Raw genomic sequence first — 15,754 nt, 5'->3', positions numbered from 1 at the left:
CATGTTTCAACAGTACTTACTAACATTTATGGAGCACTTACTGCACGCTTGACATTGTGCCACCTTCTCTCCATGCATTATCTCCATTTAATCCTCCAACTGGGGTGGGGGGGGATTTGCCCCCATTTTACTCGGGAAAGAAATACCATCTCGGGGAGGTTTAAGAGACCATCAGAGTCTTGAGAGGGTCAGTAACTGCAGAGCCATGAGGTTAAGGGTCAGGATATTCTGTCTCCCAAGTGTGTTTTCTACAGGATTATGCCCTGAATTATGCCGTAGCCTCTGTCCACTGCATAGAACTGGTCTATCATTTCTCCATTTTCAAGTACCAGGAGTCATCTAGATTTCTATTATTGTTTACCTTTTTACCGAGGATATTTTCAAACACAAAGGAAAAGGAGAGAGAGAATAAAGAATCCGTGCACATTCTCCAGGGTTCAACAGTTAGTGACATTTGTCAATCCTGCTTCGAGATATTCCTCCCTTTTTTTTCCTGAAGTTTCTTCTTCCCCTGAAGTATTTTAAAGTAAATTTCAGGCATCCTACCATTTCACCCTTAAAAGCTTTAATATGAATCTTTTATGGGGAAGAACTTTACAACTTAAGTACAATGCCATCATCACCCTTACTAAAATTAACAATATTCTAATTTAAGCACCCTTACTAAAATTAACAATATTCTAATTTCAACTTCTGCATGTGTTGGCTTGAATTCCTCTTATAATGAGCTTCTGCCTTGTCTGGCTGAGTATCTGAAATCCTTTATAACTGTTTCCACCATCCCCCACCCCTGCTTTAAGCCCAACTTTGACAAGACTGAATTAATGCCCAAGCAACCTCTGAAAATGACTATGGGGGAGCATCATCATTATGTAACAGGTTGTTTTTTTTTTAAGTTTGTTTGGGGGGGGGGGGGCAGAGACAGAGAGAGAGCAGGAGAGGGGCAGAGAAGGAAGAGAGAATCCCAAGGAGGCGCCACAATGTCAGTGCAGAGCCCGACACACAGGGCTCAGATTCACGAACTGTGAGATCATGACCTAAGTTGAAATCAAGAGCCGGACGCCCACCCAAGATGCTCAACATCACTCATCATCAGGGAAATACAAATCAAAACCACAAGGAGATACCACCTCACACCTACCAGAATGGCTAAAATCAACAACGCAGGAAACAACAAATGTTGGCGAGGACATGGAGAAAGGAGAACCTTTTGGCACTGTTGGTGGGAATGCAAACTGGTGCAGCCACTCTGGAAAACAGTATGAAAATTAAAAATAGAACTATCCTACAACCCAGCAATTTACACTAGAAATTTATCCAAATTCTTTTCCAAAAACTGATTTGAAGGGGTACATGCACCCCAGTGTTTATGGCAGCACTATCAACAATAGCCAAAGTATGGAAAGAGCTCAAATGTCCATTGACTGATGAATGGATTAAGAAGATGTGGTGTATATACACAATGGATTACTACTCGGTGATGAAAAAATGAAATCTTGTCATTTACGACACCGTGGATGGAACTGGAGGGTATTATGCTAAATGAAATAAGTCAAAGACGTATCGTATGATTTCACTTGTATGTCGAATTTGAGAAACGCAACAGATGAACATAGGGGAAGGGAAGGAAAAACAAGATAAAAACAGAGAGAGAGACAAACCCTAAGGGACTCTTTTTGTTTGTTTTTATTTATTTTTGAGAGACAAAAGGACAGACAGAGCCCAAGTGGGAGAGAGGCAGAGAGAGAGGGAGACACAGAATCCCAAGCAGGCTCCAGGCTCCAAGCTGTCAGCACAGAGCCCAACGCAAGGCTTGAATCCACAAACTGTGAGACCGTGACCTGAGCCAAAGTCAGACACGCAACCGACTGAGCCACCCAGGCACCCCAATAAGAAACTCTCAAGCACAGAGAACAAACTAAGGGTTGTGGGGGGTGGGGGGGGTGGTAAATGGGTGACAGGCATTAAGGGATTAAGGTACTTTTCAGGATGAGCACTGGGTGTCATAGGTAAGAGATCAATCACTGGGTTTTACCCCTGAAACCAAGACTACACTGTATGTTAACTAGCTTGAATTTAAAAAAGAAAAGAAAGAATCAGACGCCCAACCCACTGAGCCACCCAGGCGCCCCCAGGATTTGTATTTTTTGTGTGTTTCAATCAATTGCAGTTTGTAATCTTCCTGATGATCAAAGTGTCCATGGCTGGTGGGAGACACTTCGGGCTGGGTCTCAAGCTGACATACCCCAGAGGACTGCCAGCCGCCCCCGCTCCCCCCGCCGCCCAGCCCTCCTGTAGAACAAGGGGTCCCAGACTCATCTGCACATTTGCTGCCCCTGATCTGGACCAGCCCTTCTTGAAGAAATGCTGGCTGCTTTTGGTGGGAAATTCGTTTCGATTTTTCTATTTTCCTCTCCAGATAAAATTAAATTGAAAGCTGCCGTAATATAAAGACGAACAAAATAAATCTCAGCTCCTGTACCTCCTACCAGTAGAAAACATTAGACTGCCTTCAGACTCTAAATACACAAGCTTATGGATCAGACGACCAAAAGGTTGGCAGGTATTCAGCCAGGTTAATCTCTCCTTTTATTGAGTACAATATCTTGATCTAGCTCACCGATTAATTTTAGGACAAGTATCACCAAGGTCACATGCAATTTAAGCCTAGGGTTTAATATCAACAGCTATTAGAAAGCCCAAATTCATCTTCCATGCAGTGAAGACCTTGCCAGTGACAAATTCCTCTTTCTGCAGTCTTCCCACTAAATGCAGGCTTTCAGGGAAGCCTGCAATCCAAGCCCACAATATCCCAGAGGTGTGCTGCAGAGGTGGCTTAATTCAACCCCAACATGAAAAAATAAAAAAACTTAACAGGTGCAGAGTTGGACTGCTTAACATGTTCACAAAATTAAAGATCTGAAAACTCAAAAATACAGTGAAAGAACTGTCGAGCATTATGAAACTGTTCTAAAATATAACCACCTCGTGGGTTGTGTGTCACCAAGGCGACAGCCCACACGGGAAAAGAAATTTACCAGATGCTTATCAAATGTTCCCCCAAAACAACCCACTCAACAGAGACAGCATATTAGATTAATAAAGACTGCTATTTTTGATTGAAGATCTCAAATTCCTTGTTGAGATGAAACTTGCTGCACTCAAAGTAGCAGGCAATGCGATATAGACGAACGATTCCTTCCCACATGGAGCTGGCTTGCACCTTAAAAATCGGTAGGACATTCACTTTACGTGCAACTAACCACAGACATGCAAAGAGCTACTACGTTTGAAAATAAATGGACTAGTCCCAGAGAAGAATTAAATGGTCTCAAAGAAACACAATTTGATAATCTTCTAGTTCTCGAGGTACCAGGGTGCTTTGTTTCCCCCTACCCCTTGGAAGAGTACTTCCTAATATTTGCGGGGGCGGGGGGGGACCTCCCACTTTGTGGATAATGATGTCAATAATAAAGAAATATAATAGGTGTGATGAGTTGTGACAACTCTCACGTGTTAGAAAATGTTACTTTCCTAGTATATCACTGACCTTACAATTCCTGAGGACTCCAGGGAGAGGAGGGAGGAAGAGAAGGCAGGACAGGACCCCCAAATTGATCACATTAACTGCTTTTGTCCCTAGTCTCCTCAAAGGGCTTGTTACACTTGATCCTACGGAATCAGAGTCTCAGCAGGGGAGTCAGGGAAGCTATTGAGAAGCCCTCACTCCACATTATCAGAACCAATTAGCTGGTCAGCTGAGCAGTTCAGTTAAAGCAATAAATCACTAAACACACAGAAGTTTAAAGATATACATCCGTCCATTTCTTCATGTAAGGCAAAGGTCTTTTCTTAGACAAACGGTCCACTAGCTCAAGTTCCAAAAGTTCTTTTTCATCCAGACCACATCCTGTGATGGGGAGGGTTTCAAGACACTGGACAAGTGAGCTGAGAGCAGAATCCTGGAATTCTTCTGTTTTCCCCCAGCCTGGAACACACCTCACTGGCTAACATGTTTGTTTCTAGCACACCTTTTAACTCTATTAACTCTTTCCAAGGCAAGCAGCTCAGTTTTCCCTCCAGGTAGTTTTCCCTCGAGGTCCTTTCGCTTACAGCTTTTGCCACAGTATTTTAATGAAATAATTACTGTAACAAAGAAACCAGAATGGCCAGGTCCTGGACTCAACCGCACTGGGAGCAGAAATGTCCAGAAACCTGATCACGAACACAGGGGTGGTGTCGTCAAGGCTGTATCCCTTCCTCAAAAAGAAAGCCTTATGGAAGAGAGAAAATTTATAAACTCTGCTTTTCTTATTAGCAGATCCTGGCCAGGACAAACCACCAAAGCAATCGTTTGTTTAGTAAGAGCACAGGGTTTTGTTTTGTTTTTCTTCTTCCTCTTTTCTATTTCCTTTTACCCCCAATTTACAAGAAGTGCATGTATGAGAATTGTCTAGGACAGTCTTTACACAGATGCAAAATAAGAAAATGCCTAACCAGGTGGATCCTGAATTATGTGAAGACTACATTTTTGACAATTTTGCTTTTACATTTGAAATACATCATGACATAAACTTTCCAACCCCTGACTCATGAATTCAGTTTAATGGATACAATTTACTGTCACATGATTTAAATTATTCATCTTCTTATGAGAAAATGCTATTCTAATAGTGGGATACTTTTAGTCTGTGGGTAGAGAAAGGGATTAGTCAAAGAATAATCAGTTACCCCTAAATTATTCTACTTATATTCATAACAAAAAATACCTGCAACTTTATCTGGTGTAGGGAATTTGATGTTCTAACTAAAACCAAAACAAAACAAAAAACCTGCCTAGATACATAAGACTTAATCATTTTAAAATTTTTTTGGGGGCGCCTGGGTGGCTCAGTCGGTTGGGCATCCAACTTCGGCTCAGGTCATGATCTCGCGGTCCATGAGTTCGAGCCCCGCGTCGGGCTCTGTGCTGACAGCTCAGAGCCTGGAGCCTGTTTCAGATTCTGTCTCCCTCTCCCTGACCCTCCCCGTTCATGCTTTGTCTCTGTCTGAAAAATGAATAAACGTTAAAAAAAAAAAAAAATTAAAAAAATAAAAATTAAATTTTTTTTGATGTTTTAATAGATTTAAATTTAAAGATGTTAATTTCAATACAATTTATGATAGCAATGAAATATCCAATGAGGGAATGGTCACAAAAATGATGATATTTATCATAAGTTATAAAATATCATGCAGCCACTAAAAACACTGCCATATAAGAATATTCTTTTCTTTTTGTTTTATGTATGTATGGATGGATGTACTTATTTACTTATTTATTTAGAGAGAACACACACCTGAGCAGGAGAGAGAGGATCCCAAGCAGACTCCATGCTGCCAGCACAGAGCCCGATGTAGGGCTCGAACTCATGAACGGTGAGATCATGACCTGAGCCGAAACCAAGAGTCAGAGGATTAACCAAGTGAGCCACCCAGACGCCCCCATATAAGAATATTCTGATAGAAAATAAGAAAATCAGGGCACGTAGGTGGCTCAGTTGGTAGAACATGCGACTCTCGATCTCAAAGTCATAAATTCAAGCCCCACACTGGGTGAAGAGATTACTTAAAAAGAAAAAATGACATAAAAATAAGAAAATGCCCAGAGCATAACTTTAGGTTAACACACACACACACACACACACACACACACACACACACACACCCTCTACATACAGAATGATCCCAGTGGGGGAAAAACATGAAAAAAAAAAAAAAACCCATAAAATGTTAATAAGGGTTTATGTCCGGGTGCTGGTATCACACGTGATTGTTTTTCTTCATTTCTGAATTTTTCTCTAATAAACATGTAAAAATATTTTTAAAGATTAGTTGGAATCCGAAACTGAAATGCCATATACTCAAAACAAATGAAATACTATATATTCCCCGTGTTCTTAAACGGAGTATGTGAATGCAGGCCAGCCTCTGATGACCAAGAACCGGCATCATGAATACCAAGTAACTACCATGCTGTCTGTGAAACACCAGTACCCGTGGGCTATGGAAGCAGATGGCACATCTATCCCCTGAATAAGCATTTGCCAAAGCATGCCCCAGGGAAGCTAGTCCCGCCAGTTCTGGGACCAAGAACGGGACACGCTCAGTGTCCGCCCTCTGGAGCTTTACCACACGCCCGGCCCTAACAGTAAGAACCAAACAAGGCAAAACAACAAAAATCCCTCTTAACCACGGGTTTCCCAAACTTATTTACCATGGAGATCCTTTTAATGTAATCACCACTGACAGAAGCAGGGCCCCAGGACAAGTAAGGGAAATGCAACCCTAAACCAAACAGCCCCGACCACTTTATTAAAACTGCCGTTATTTCCATTACTGCCACGCGCCCTGTGGCGCCCTGTTCATCAGTTTATGATCATCACCTTGTTTAGCCTTCAGAACGACCTGTCAGGCCATTGTTATAATATGCCCATTTTAAAGATAAGGAAACTGATATTTAGAAAGGGTAATGGTGCCCAGGGTTTCCCAGGAACCCAAACCCCAACTTTTTTTTTTTTTTTTTTTTTTTTTTAAAGAAAGAGAGCGAGTGGGCTCGGATCCCAAGACCCTGGATTGTGACTTGGGTGAGCAGAAATCGAGAATCGGATGCTCAACTGACTGAGTCACCAGGTGTCCTCCAAATCCCACCTTTAACCACTATGCCTAAGAGCTGACCTTACATTTTTTGTGAAGCTTTTTATCACTTTTGCTTCCTCTTTCTCTATCATTTATTTCCTGACGGTGTTACTGGCTCTGTTCGTCTTTCCCTACACCCTTTGAAAACCTGCCATGGACACACAAACCATATGACCTGGCGTGTCTCCATCTGAACGGTGTACGAGACAAGACTCAACAAGCCCTGCGAGGAACCTGGTGTGAGCTTCCAAGTCAGCGATTTCGGCTGCCCAAAGATCTTTTTTTAATCAAGCATCTTTTCCAGGCTTCCGACGGATCTCCCTGCTTTCTGGTCTCATCTCCTCAAATCCATCCCCCAAACCCTGGGGCTGGCTGAACCACCCATTTAAGTCACAACTGTGAACACAGCACTCCCAGGTGGCTCCCTCTGCCGAGAGGATCAAGCCATCTGGTCTCTGCCTGCCTCTCTGGCCTCTTCCCCCACCAAGCCCCGCCCTCATCCCTCCGGCAAGGCTAGAATATCCCTTTGCACCTCTCTCTCTAGGCTTTTCCTGTGTCCACCCCCATGGCTGGAAGCCCTTCTCCCTCGTTACCTGGTTAACTCCTCCTTTGAATCACAGCACATTAGTCATCTCCTCAAGGGAACATTCTCCGTGGATCTCCCCGGCCCGCAGAGGCTTGCTGCGTCCCCTCCGGCTAGGGCGTCCCCACCACCGCTGTTTCACACCTCCGACATCTGTAACTGACTTTTGTGTACCTGCGCAATCCTAGAAGATGAAAACTACGTGGTTTCATATCCCCAAAGTGCTCCATAAAAGTTGAGTAATGAATAACCTTGCTCGACCTCAGCTGTGTTCGCGCTAATGAAAGCTGCTGTCTGATGGCAAACACTAATTAGCACTTCCGCTGTCCCTCTGCCAACCGGGGCACCAGGCAACGGATATGGACATAACCTCCAGGTGCCACTCCTGGTGGCTCCACCTCTGGTGATAATGAAAGATCTAATTTGGAAGAAACATTAACTATGACACCGCCTGTAACAGAACGAGCTACTCAAGTATCTGCTTTTGACAAGAACTCTTTGGCACAGTAGTGGACAATATTCCTCCTACTTCCATGAGAAACGATTTCAAAAGCTTTCTTTCTCTTGACATACTGCAACATAACCCATGACAACAAAGCTACATCTTCCTCTCCGCTTGCATTCTTCCCTAGGAAGAAGTTCTGCAAAGGACTTTCCTTTGCCTTTCTACCACTGGGTAAGATAAGTTTTCTTGAATAAGGTAGTTTTTGTGGAATCCAAAAACCCCATAGAGCAGAGGGAGGAAGTAAGCCAACCAGAACTCCTGTCTCGGCACGTTCTGAGAGCCAGCGATTACACACATCAACAGTGGCTGACACACAAGTCGTTACAGAAAACCCTGAACTGCACACCTACCGGGCTCATCCCCACAGCAAACATTCCGCTACAAATACGGTGATAAAAGCCAAATACAGATCTTCATTTACACAATGGGGTTACGTCCCAAAAAACCATCATAAAGAGGTGCCTGGTTAAGCATCCAACTTTGTGATCTCATAGTTGGGGGGTTCGAGCCCCGCATCAGGCTCCGGGCAGATGGCTCGGATTTGGAGGCTGCTTCGGATTCTGTGTCTCCCTCTCTCTCTGCCCCTCCCCCGCTCACGCTCTGTCTCTCTCAAAAATGAAAACATTAAAAAAAAATTTTTTTAAATATCACTAAGTCAAAAATGTATTTAATACACCTAACCTAGTGAACATCATAGCTTAGCCTGGCCGACCTTAGACGTTCAGAACACGGACATAAGCCTCCAATTGGGCAAAATCCTCTACCACAGATTTTTTTTTTTTTTTCACTGTAACTAGGCTCCATGCCCAACATGGGGCTTGAACTCACAACCCTGAGATTAAGAGACCCATGCTCTACTGCCTAAGCCAACCAGATATGCCCCCACACCAAGCCCATTTTATAATGAGCTGTTGACTATCTCATGTCATTGACTACTGTACTGAAAGTGACAAATGGAACGGACACTGGTGCAGGTGGCTGTCCACGTTCAGCTCTGTCAACCCTCCTGACCGCATGGCTGACCGCGGCCACTACCCAGCATCACGAGAGGATGGGACCGCTGATTGCTAACCTGGGACAAGACAAATCCAAAATTCCAAGCGCAGTTTCTACTGAATGTGTATCATTTTTGAGCTTTGCACCATCACGAAGTCAAACGGTCATAATCCGAACCATCAGAAGGCAGGACCTTCTATAAACAACAAAGTTGGCTTAGCTCAAGAGCACATCAGTTGTGGACAGGACAACATGATGCTCCAACAGTTCAGTCTAAATCCAGGTTCCTCTTTCGACTAGTCTGATACAGTACAAGCACTGTAACAGGATGTCAACTTGTCTGGAAAATACCAGACTCGTTTCTCCCTGTGCTTCGATGGTCTCTTTCTTCCTCCCAACCCACTAATTACTCCTAGCGGCCTTTCAAACTTTTCTTCTTGAAGGAAGTTGGCCCCCAGACTTGTATCTCAGCTGACTGGTCCCCTGAGCTCCGGAACCGGGTTTCCACCTGCCTGCCTCCCCCCACCCGGTCCCTCACTCTTGGGCTGGCAGGCAGGGTCTGGGTGAGCCCTCTCCCCTCCCCCCCACTCTTACTCACCTCCCCTTGAAGCCAGTGAACTGCACTCAGCAGTACCTACGTGCCAAGGACACAAAGACAAAAGTGACAAAATGGGGCCACAAGGAAGTGAATGACTTACAAAATGTGTGACAAGTACCACAGAAGAGGTCCCCAAAGATACCGTGTGCCCGTGATGCAGGAGGCAGGGCGAGCACGTGGAAGGCAAAGCTGAGGAGGCTGGAGTCCCCGCTCCCAGAAACCCAGCTGAAACCCCAGCTTCTCCTCACCTGGGTTTCCACTTCACCCTGGCCGTTCCTGAACCTTCCCGCACCCACGCGGCCCCTACTCTGCGGCCAACTTAACCGTACTGAAGAGTACTTCTGATCATACTGTTCTTCCGCTCCAGAAAGTCACGGAAACTCACCGCTACCAAACTCACGGCCTTCGGCGCGCACACGGCACACCAGCCTCCCTCCCCGTCACTGCCCGTCACTTCCCTGCTCATGCGCGGATCCGATCCGGCTCAAGTAGCTGGTAACCCGCCAGTCAGAAAGCCTGTCCCATGCTTTCCTGCTCTGGGACTGCACCCTCGCGGTCACTTCTTCCTGACTGCCCATGCTTAGCTCTCAAAATCCGACTCAGAATAAATATCTAATTCAAGGCAGTGGCTGGGGGTGGAGTGGGTGTCGGGCCCAGGATGGAGCACAAAGAGGGCTTTTCACTGGGTTGACAGTGTTTACTTCCGAAGCCGCGTGGCAGGTAGACACATGTTCCTTACGTTACTCTAAACCCTTTCAGAGGCATTATTGTATCTGATCCTTTACCTTCTTAACTCTTACCCACCTATCAAACTCCATCTCTTGCACTAGGACCTAACTAAACTCGCCAGAGAGCCTCTCTTCATCTGACCTTCGATGTCATTTACAATTCACATGCAGCCTCCTTATTCTCTATTTTTTTTTTTAATTTTTTTTTTCAACGTTTTTTATTTATTTTTGGGACAGAGAGAGACAGAGCATGAACGGGGGAGGGGCAGAGAGAGAGGGAGACACAGAATCGGAAACAGGCTCCAGGCTCCGAGCCATCAGCCCAGAGCCTGACGTGGGGCTCGAACTCACGGACCGCGAGATCGTGACCTGGCTGAAGTCGGACGCTTAACCGACTGCGCCACCCAGGCGCCCCCTTATTCTCTATTTTTAAAAAATGATAAAATATATATAAGAAGATGCCATTTTCAAGAGCCACGGTGAAGTACGTCCTCACTGCTGCACAGCCAGCACCACCACCCATCCTCCACACGTTGCTCGTCTTCCCAAACTCGAACTCTCTACCTTTTACTCGCTCTTGGGCTGTAAAGGTCTGTGTGCGTGGTTTCTTCCCCAAATTATAATACGGGGTTTATGCCCTATTCGTGTTTCCATCCTTAAAACGTCTTGCACAGTCAGTGCTCCATAGCTGTGAAACTGAAATGGAATCTTCTTGAAACGGCAGCCAGGATAGGATGCCTTTTAGTTTCAGCAATACTAGCCAATAATAACAATTTCCTGAGTGCTCACTGTGCTAGGTACCAGAGAAAGCATCCTATGTACTTATCACATTTAATCCACCCAAACCCTATGAAGTAGGTTACTGTTGTCACCTCCTTTGTTTTCAAGGAGGAAACTGCAACTGGGAAGACAAGAGTACTTGCCAAAGGTCCGTGGGTTGTATCGAAAGGCGGTTCTGTACTACACCACACCCACCACACTTTTAATCAATGCAAGTAGAGAGCAAGTGATCAGATTTCACCTAGGCCAGCCAGTCTAACAATTCTGAACATCTCTTACGAGAGGGGGCTAGCCTCTATTGAAGCCCCCTCTGTGCCAAAGTGCCTGCCTTCACCTGCTATTCCACTGAGCCTCACAAGAACCCTCAAAGGCAGGTGTGGGGACCACCCTCACTTTACAGTGGAGGAACCAAAGCACAGAGAGTTTAAGTAACTGAAATAAGGTCACACAAGTCTCGGCTATGCTCCTCACATTACCAAAAAAAAAAAAAAAATTATGTATGTACGTAAGCTCTATGCCCAACGTGGGACTTGAATTCATGACCCCGACATCAAGAGTCACATGCTCTACTGACTTGGGCCAGCCAGGCACCCCTTTTCATGAATCTTAATGCCTCCTTAAAAAATAAAATCAGGGGCGCCTGGGTGGCTCAGTCGGTTAAGCGTCCAACTCTTGGTTTTGGCTCAGGTCATGATCTCTCAGTTCGTGGTTCGAGCCTTATGTCGGGCTCTGCACTGACAGTATGGAGCCTGCTTGGGATTCTGTCTCCTTCTCTCGCTCTCTCTCTCTCTCTCTCTCTCTCAAAACAAATAAATAAACTTAAAAAAAAATAAAATCAGATAAAACTGAATTTCAGGAAATATTCCCAGGCACAGTAAGTTTTTACTCAAGAGTTAAAACAGTAAGTCCACAGAAGAGAATACTGAAACCTAGAAGTTTGAAGCCTCTGCATTCACAATGACTGCACAATGTGAGCAGAAACAAACTCCAGTTAGCAGACTCTCAAAGCGTTTAAACTTTAACTTCGAAAAACCAGTCCCACCAGCACTCAGCTGGTGTTGAGGAAACAGTCCCTGGGTTTAAAGCAAGGTCAGTACGTTTCAATGAGCCATTATGATTCACGCAGTAGCTCTGCAGCCCCAAACCAATCACACCAGAACACGCCTTAGGGAAACAGCGTCTCCCAGACCAGACTCTTTCCACAAAACAATCTGTTTTTCAGACCCTCGGTGTTTCTGCATGTGGGCGCTCTCACTTGCCAAAGGAACAGAGATCCTGAATTTGAATCCTTAGTTGGGTGGAATTATCCGTTAGCAACAACCGACCGACCGACATTCCCTCCGGAAGCACACGGGGAGACGGGACCCAAGACGTGCGGTTTAGCTGCCTAATCCCCTAAGCGACAGTTCCTTTTAAGGGAGTGCCCAGTAAGTCCACCGGGGTTAATGTGGACGGATAGAAGAAGGCGCATTCCATTGCCATGTAAAAATAACTTTAAATAAAAATAAAATGTGTGCATATGAAACGTTAGCCCACAGCGAAAGCAAAGAGCAAAGATCACCAGGGAGGGTGCTGCATTTAGGGAACTGCACAGTGGACGGGACCAACAGGAAAAGAGAAACACGGGGGCACCGAAAAAGAGAACAGCTCCAGCTCCAGCACGATTTCAATGTCTTGAGCTGCACTAAAGCTCACACACCACAATTAAAACAATGTAAGTGAAGCAGAATACACGGCTGTATTTAAACCTAACAGTGAATGCCTTCAAAACCTAGCCACGCTTTCCAGCCGCCACAAAATATCCCCTCAGGCTTGAAGAAGTCTTACTCTACAATTTAAAACACTTCCTTCTGCCAATTAAAAAAAAAAAAGCCTTTGGTTCAGATTAAGAGATTCTATGCTGGGAAAGGCCTGTTCCGTTTACAATCTCATCCTCGGACCTGCTGAGATACATAATCATTTGGACCACAGAAAGATAAGATGTTTCTTAAGCTAATGGTAAATAGAAATTTACTTAACATTCTTGAAATAAGACGCTATGAACTTGTCAGGATGGCCTGGTATTGATGACTGGCAGTAAACTTCCTAAAAAGAACTAGGTGATTATTAGTAATTGCAATCACTCTTTATTGAGCACTAATTACACGCTGTGTTAACACGCGCTATCTCACGTAATCCCCGTATCGACTCTATGAAATAAACATCATGTTAGCCTTCTCTAACAGATGCTCAGAGAGGTGGATTAACTTCCTTGGAATCACACAGCTGCGAAATGGCCAAGTCCGGCCTGGAGTGTAGGAGTCCAAAGTCTGAAAGTTCCACCTGGTTGAGAGTGGACAGTTGACAGAATATTTTCTCCTGTGTCTCCCAACTACCCCGAAATAAACCAATGCCTAACATTAACAGCTGAGTCAAAGGACCATGGCCACAATTTTAATTGTTCATGTTATACCCATTCCTACAGAAACATGCCACATGTGACTGGGGGAACAGGATTTGCTAAGTGTGACTATTGCTCGTTGAGCTGCCTGGCTAGGGTATTTTGGTCTTCTCATTCGGTTTCCTTGTTTTAACAGCACTACGCCCTGAAGTACCGCTGAGTAATTTAACTTGAATTATGTGGCCTAATCAAGTACGTCAGTCGTCCGCATTTGTATAGGGGACTCTGGTATGACGGTCACCTTCGCTAAAAAAAAAAAAAAAAAAAAAAGTTCTGCTGCTAGATTTATCTGCCTTTCCCTTCGTGTAATAATCTCCAGTTTCTTAGGTAGAGGAAACAAGCTGTCCCTAATAGCCTCAGACTTGAGAGAATCACCTCTTTCCACAATCTTCCCTCCACTAAAAAGCAGCTTATTTCTATTACTGTAGAATATAATCGGTATAACTACGCCAATATAAATACAGTATCCTGTTCTAACAAACAGAACAGTTGTACGGCAAAATAACTTGTAGGTGGGATCACACGTCAGGAAAAAATACCTGTCATTTTATCATTAAAGCACAAGGATGCCTGCCGACACACAACAAGAGGTCTCCCGGCAACTGAAAAGCAGAGAAACTAAGCAAAGATTTTATTTCTTTAGAGACATGAGACTCTTTCAGTCAAGAAAGATGGATTTTGTCACTTATTATTCTCGGAGATGGAAAGTGCCACATGGAGACCATAAATGAGGGAAACTGCATCTCGGAGCAACGTGTTATGTGCCAAGTTACAAAGCCCGTGAATACAAGGGGTGTATTAATGGAAAGACTGATACCATCTCACTACAGTGGCCTCTCTGTAGCTCAGGACAATAATCTGTTGAGGGTTTTCCAGTGATTTTGAATGTGCAACCTCCACACAAGCCCCCTTTTAAGGAAGCTGGCTCAGGGCTGAACAATCCCTCTTCGGAAAGAGAGCCAAGAGCCCCCACTCAGGCTTCTGGGGCAGAGGCTCAGCCCCGTAGGCGTGGGAAGGCTCAGACTTTGGAGACAAAGAGGCAGGAGTGGTAAACGGGCTGGGGAGAGCTGGGATCAGCCTGGGTCCACCTGCCTGGAGGAGACCCCAGGCCCGGAGGACGGGCGGCTCAGAGAAAAGAGCCCAGAAGGGTTGGGAAGAGAAGAGACAATTCACAGCGCAAATGCAAGCGTGAAGTCAGTTACCGCAGAGAGCAAAGCAGGTCACGAGAGACGGAGTGACACAACCAGGAACACAGTGGGCATATGCCTCCCAGAGGCTGGGCAGGCCCTCAACTATGGAAGACGTGTGCGGACTGGCCACCAGTCCCCCCCATCCCTGGCTTATCTTCTCCCCCAAAACAGCTCCAGGAATTCTCACTTTGCCCCACGGTGACGCAAAGCCACCAGATTCCCAGATTCCCTTCTTCCACAAAAGGGGGCAACTTTACGGGGAAAGGGATTCCTGCTCCCACCCCAAGACCAGGGAGAAGCCCCTGGGATGGCCCTACTAAGGCCTCTTCCAAAAGAAGGCAGCCCCAACAGGGCCCCTCTAACCCTCGTGGGAACGCTCACATACACAGACCCCTCCAACCCTAACGTGGCCAAGTCCGGGGCCTCGTGCCCCTCAACCTCAGAGACCCTGCCCAAGGCTCAAGTCCATTTCAGTACGACCGCCCAGAGTCAGCTACAGACACCCAGGCCCCTACAAACTCACCCTGGAAATAGCAAACCCTAGGACTCTCGTCCAGCTCGTCCACCTAGCCCCTGAAAACCTATTCGAAGACTCCAGTTACTTCCTCAGTCCGCCTGTACCGCTCCACCCTCTCCTCAAGCCCTCCCCAACCCCCCGCCCAACCCCTGGCTGACTCAGTCCGGTCTGTCACCCCCCAATCCTCCACTGCAATCCCCGCCACCTTCCCCAACCTAATCTCATCCCCCTATTCTCTCCTCGTCCCACCCGACCCAGCCCCAGCCCCCGAGGTCCCCAAATGCCCGACCCAGCCCCAGCCCCCGAGGTCCCCAAATGCCCGTTCCAGGCTCCATTCCCAGCCTCGGCGCCTCACAGCCTCGCCTCGAGCCCGCTCAGCCCCCGAGCCCGGTCTCAGGGGGCTTCCCCCCCGCTCAGCCCCCGTCTCGGTCTCCCCGACCCCAGCTAGAGGCACCGCGATCGCCGGCGCCTCGGGCCACCTCCAGCCCGCCGAGGGCCCCCGGCCCCGCGCGCGCCCCTCTCGAGGCCCCGCCGCCACCGCGCGCCCCCGCTCGGCCCACCTCCTCCATCTTCTGCACCATTTCCGTCAGCTGCCCCTCGTCCTCCAGCAGCTCGTTGAGCTGCACCAGCGACAGCCCGGCGAACCGGGCTTCGCTCCCGGCGCCCGCCATCCCCGCGTTTCAGCCACCGCCGCCGCTCTGCCCGCCAGGCTCCGCCGACCGGAAGCGCCGCCCTCAAA

General features: G+C 46.5%; 1 protein-coding gene across 1 annotated transcript in view; it reads right to left on the bottom strand.

The window, feature by feature from the left end:
* VPS37B (VPS37B subunit of ESCRT-I) overlaps positions 1-15,754 on the bottom strand; it is a 27,182-nt gene extending 11,428 nt beyond the window's left edge. The window contains exon 1 of the mRNA XM_019467600.2: positions 15,576-15,754. Within this exon, the coding sequence (XP_019323145.1) occupies positions 15,576-15,686 (111 nt within the window). The 5' untranslated portion in view covers positions 15,687-15,754. The remainder of the gene's footprint in view (positions 1-15,575) is intronic.

Source organism: Panthera pardus, unplaced genomic scaffold (assembly GCF_024362965.1).
Source record: "Panthera pardus isolate Hobbes unplaced genomic scaffold, ASM2436296v1 HiC_scaffold_15, whole genome shotgun sequence".
NCBI lineage: Eukaryota > Metazoa > Chordata > Mammalia > Carnivora > Felidae > Panthera > Panthera pardus.
The sequence above is the reverse complement of the archived record's forward strand: the minus strand, read 5'-3'. Positions and strand labels throughout refer to the sequence as shown.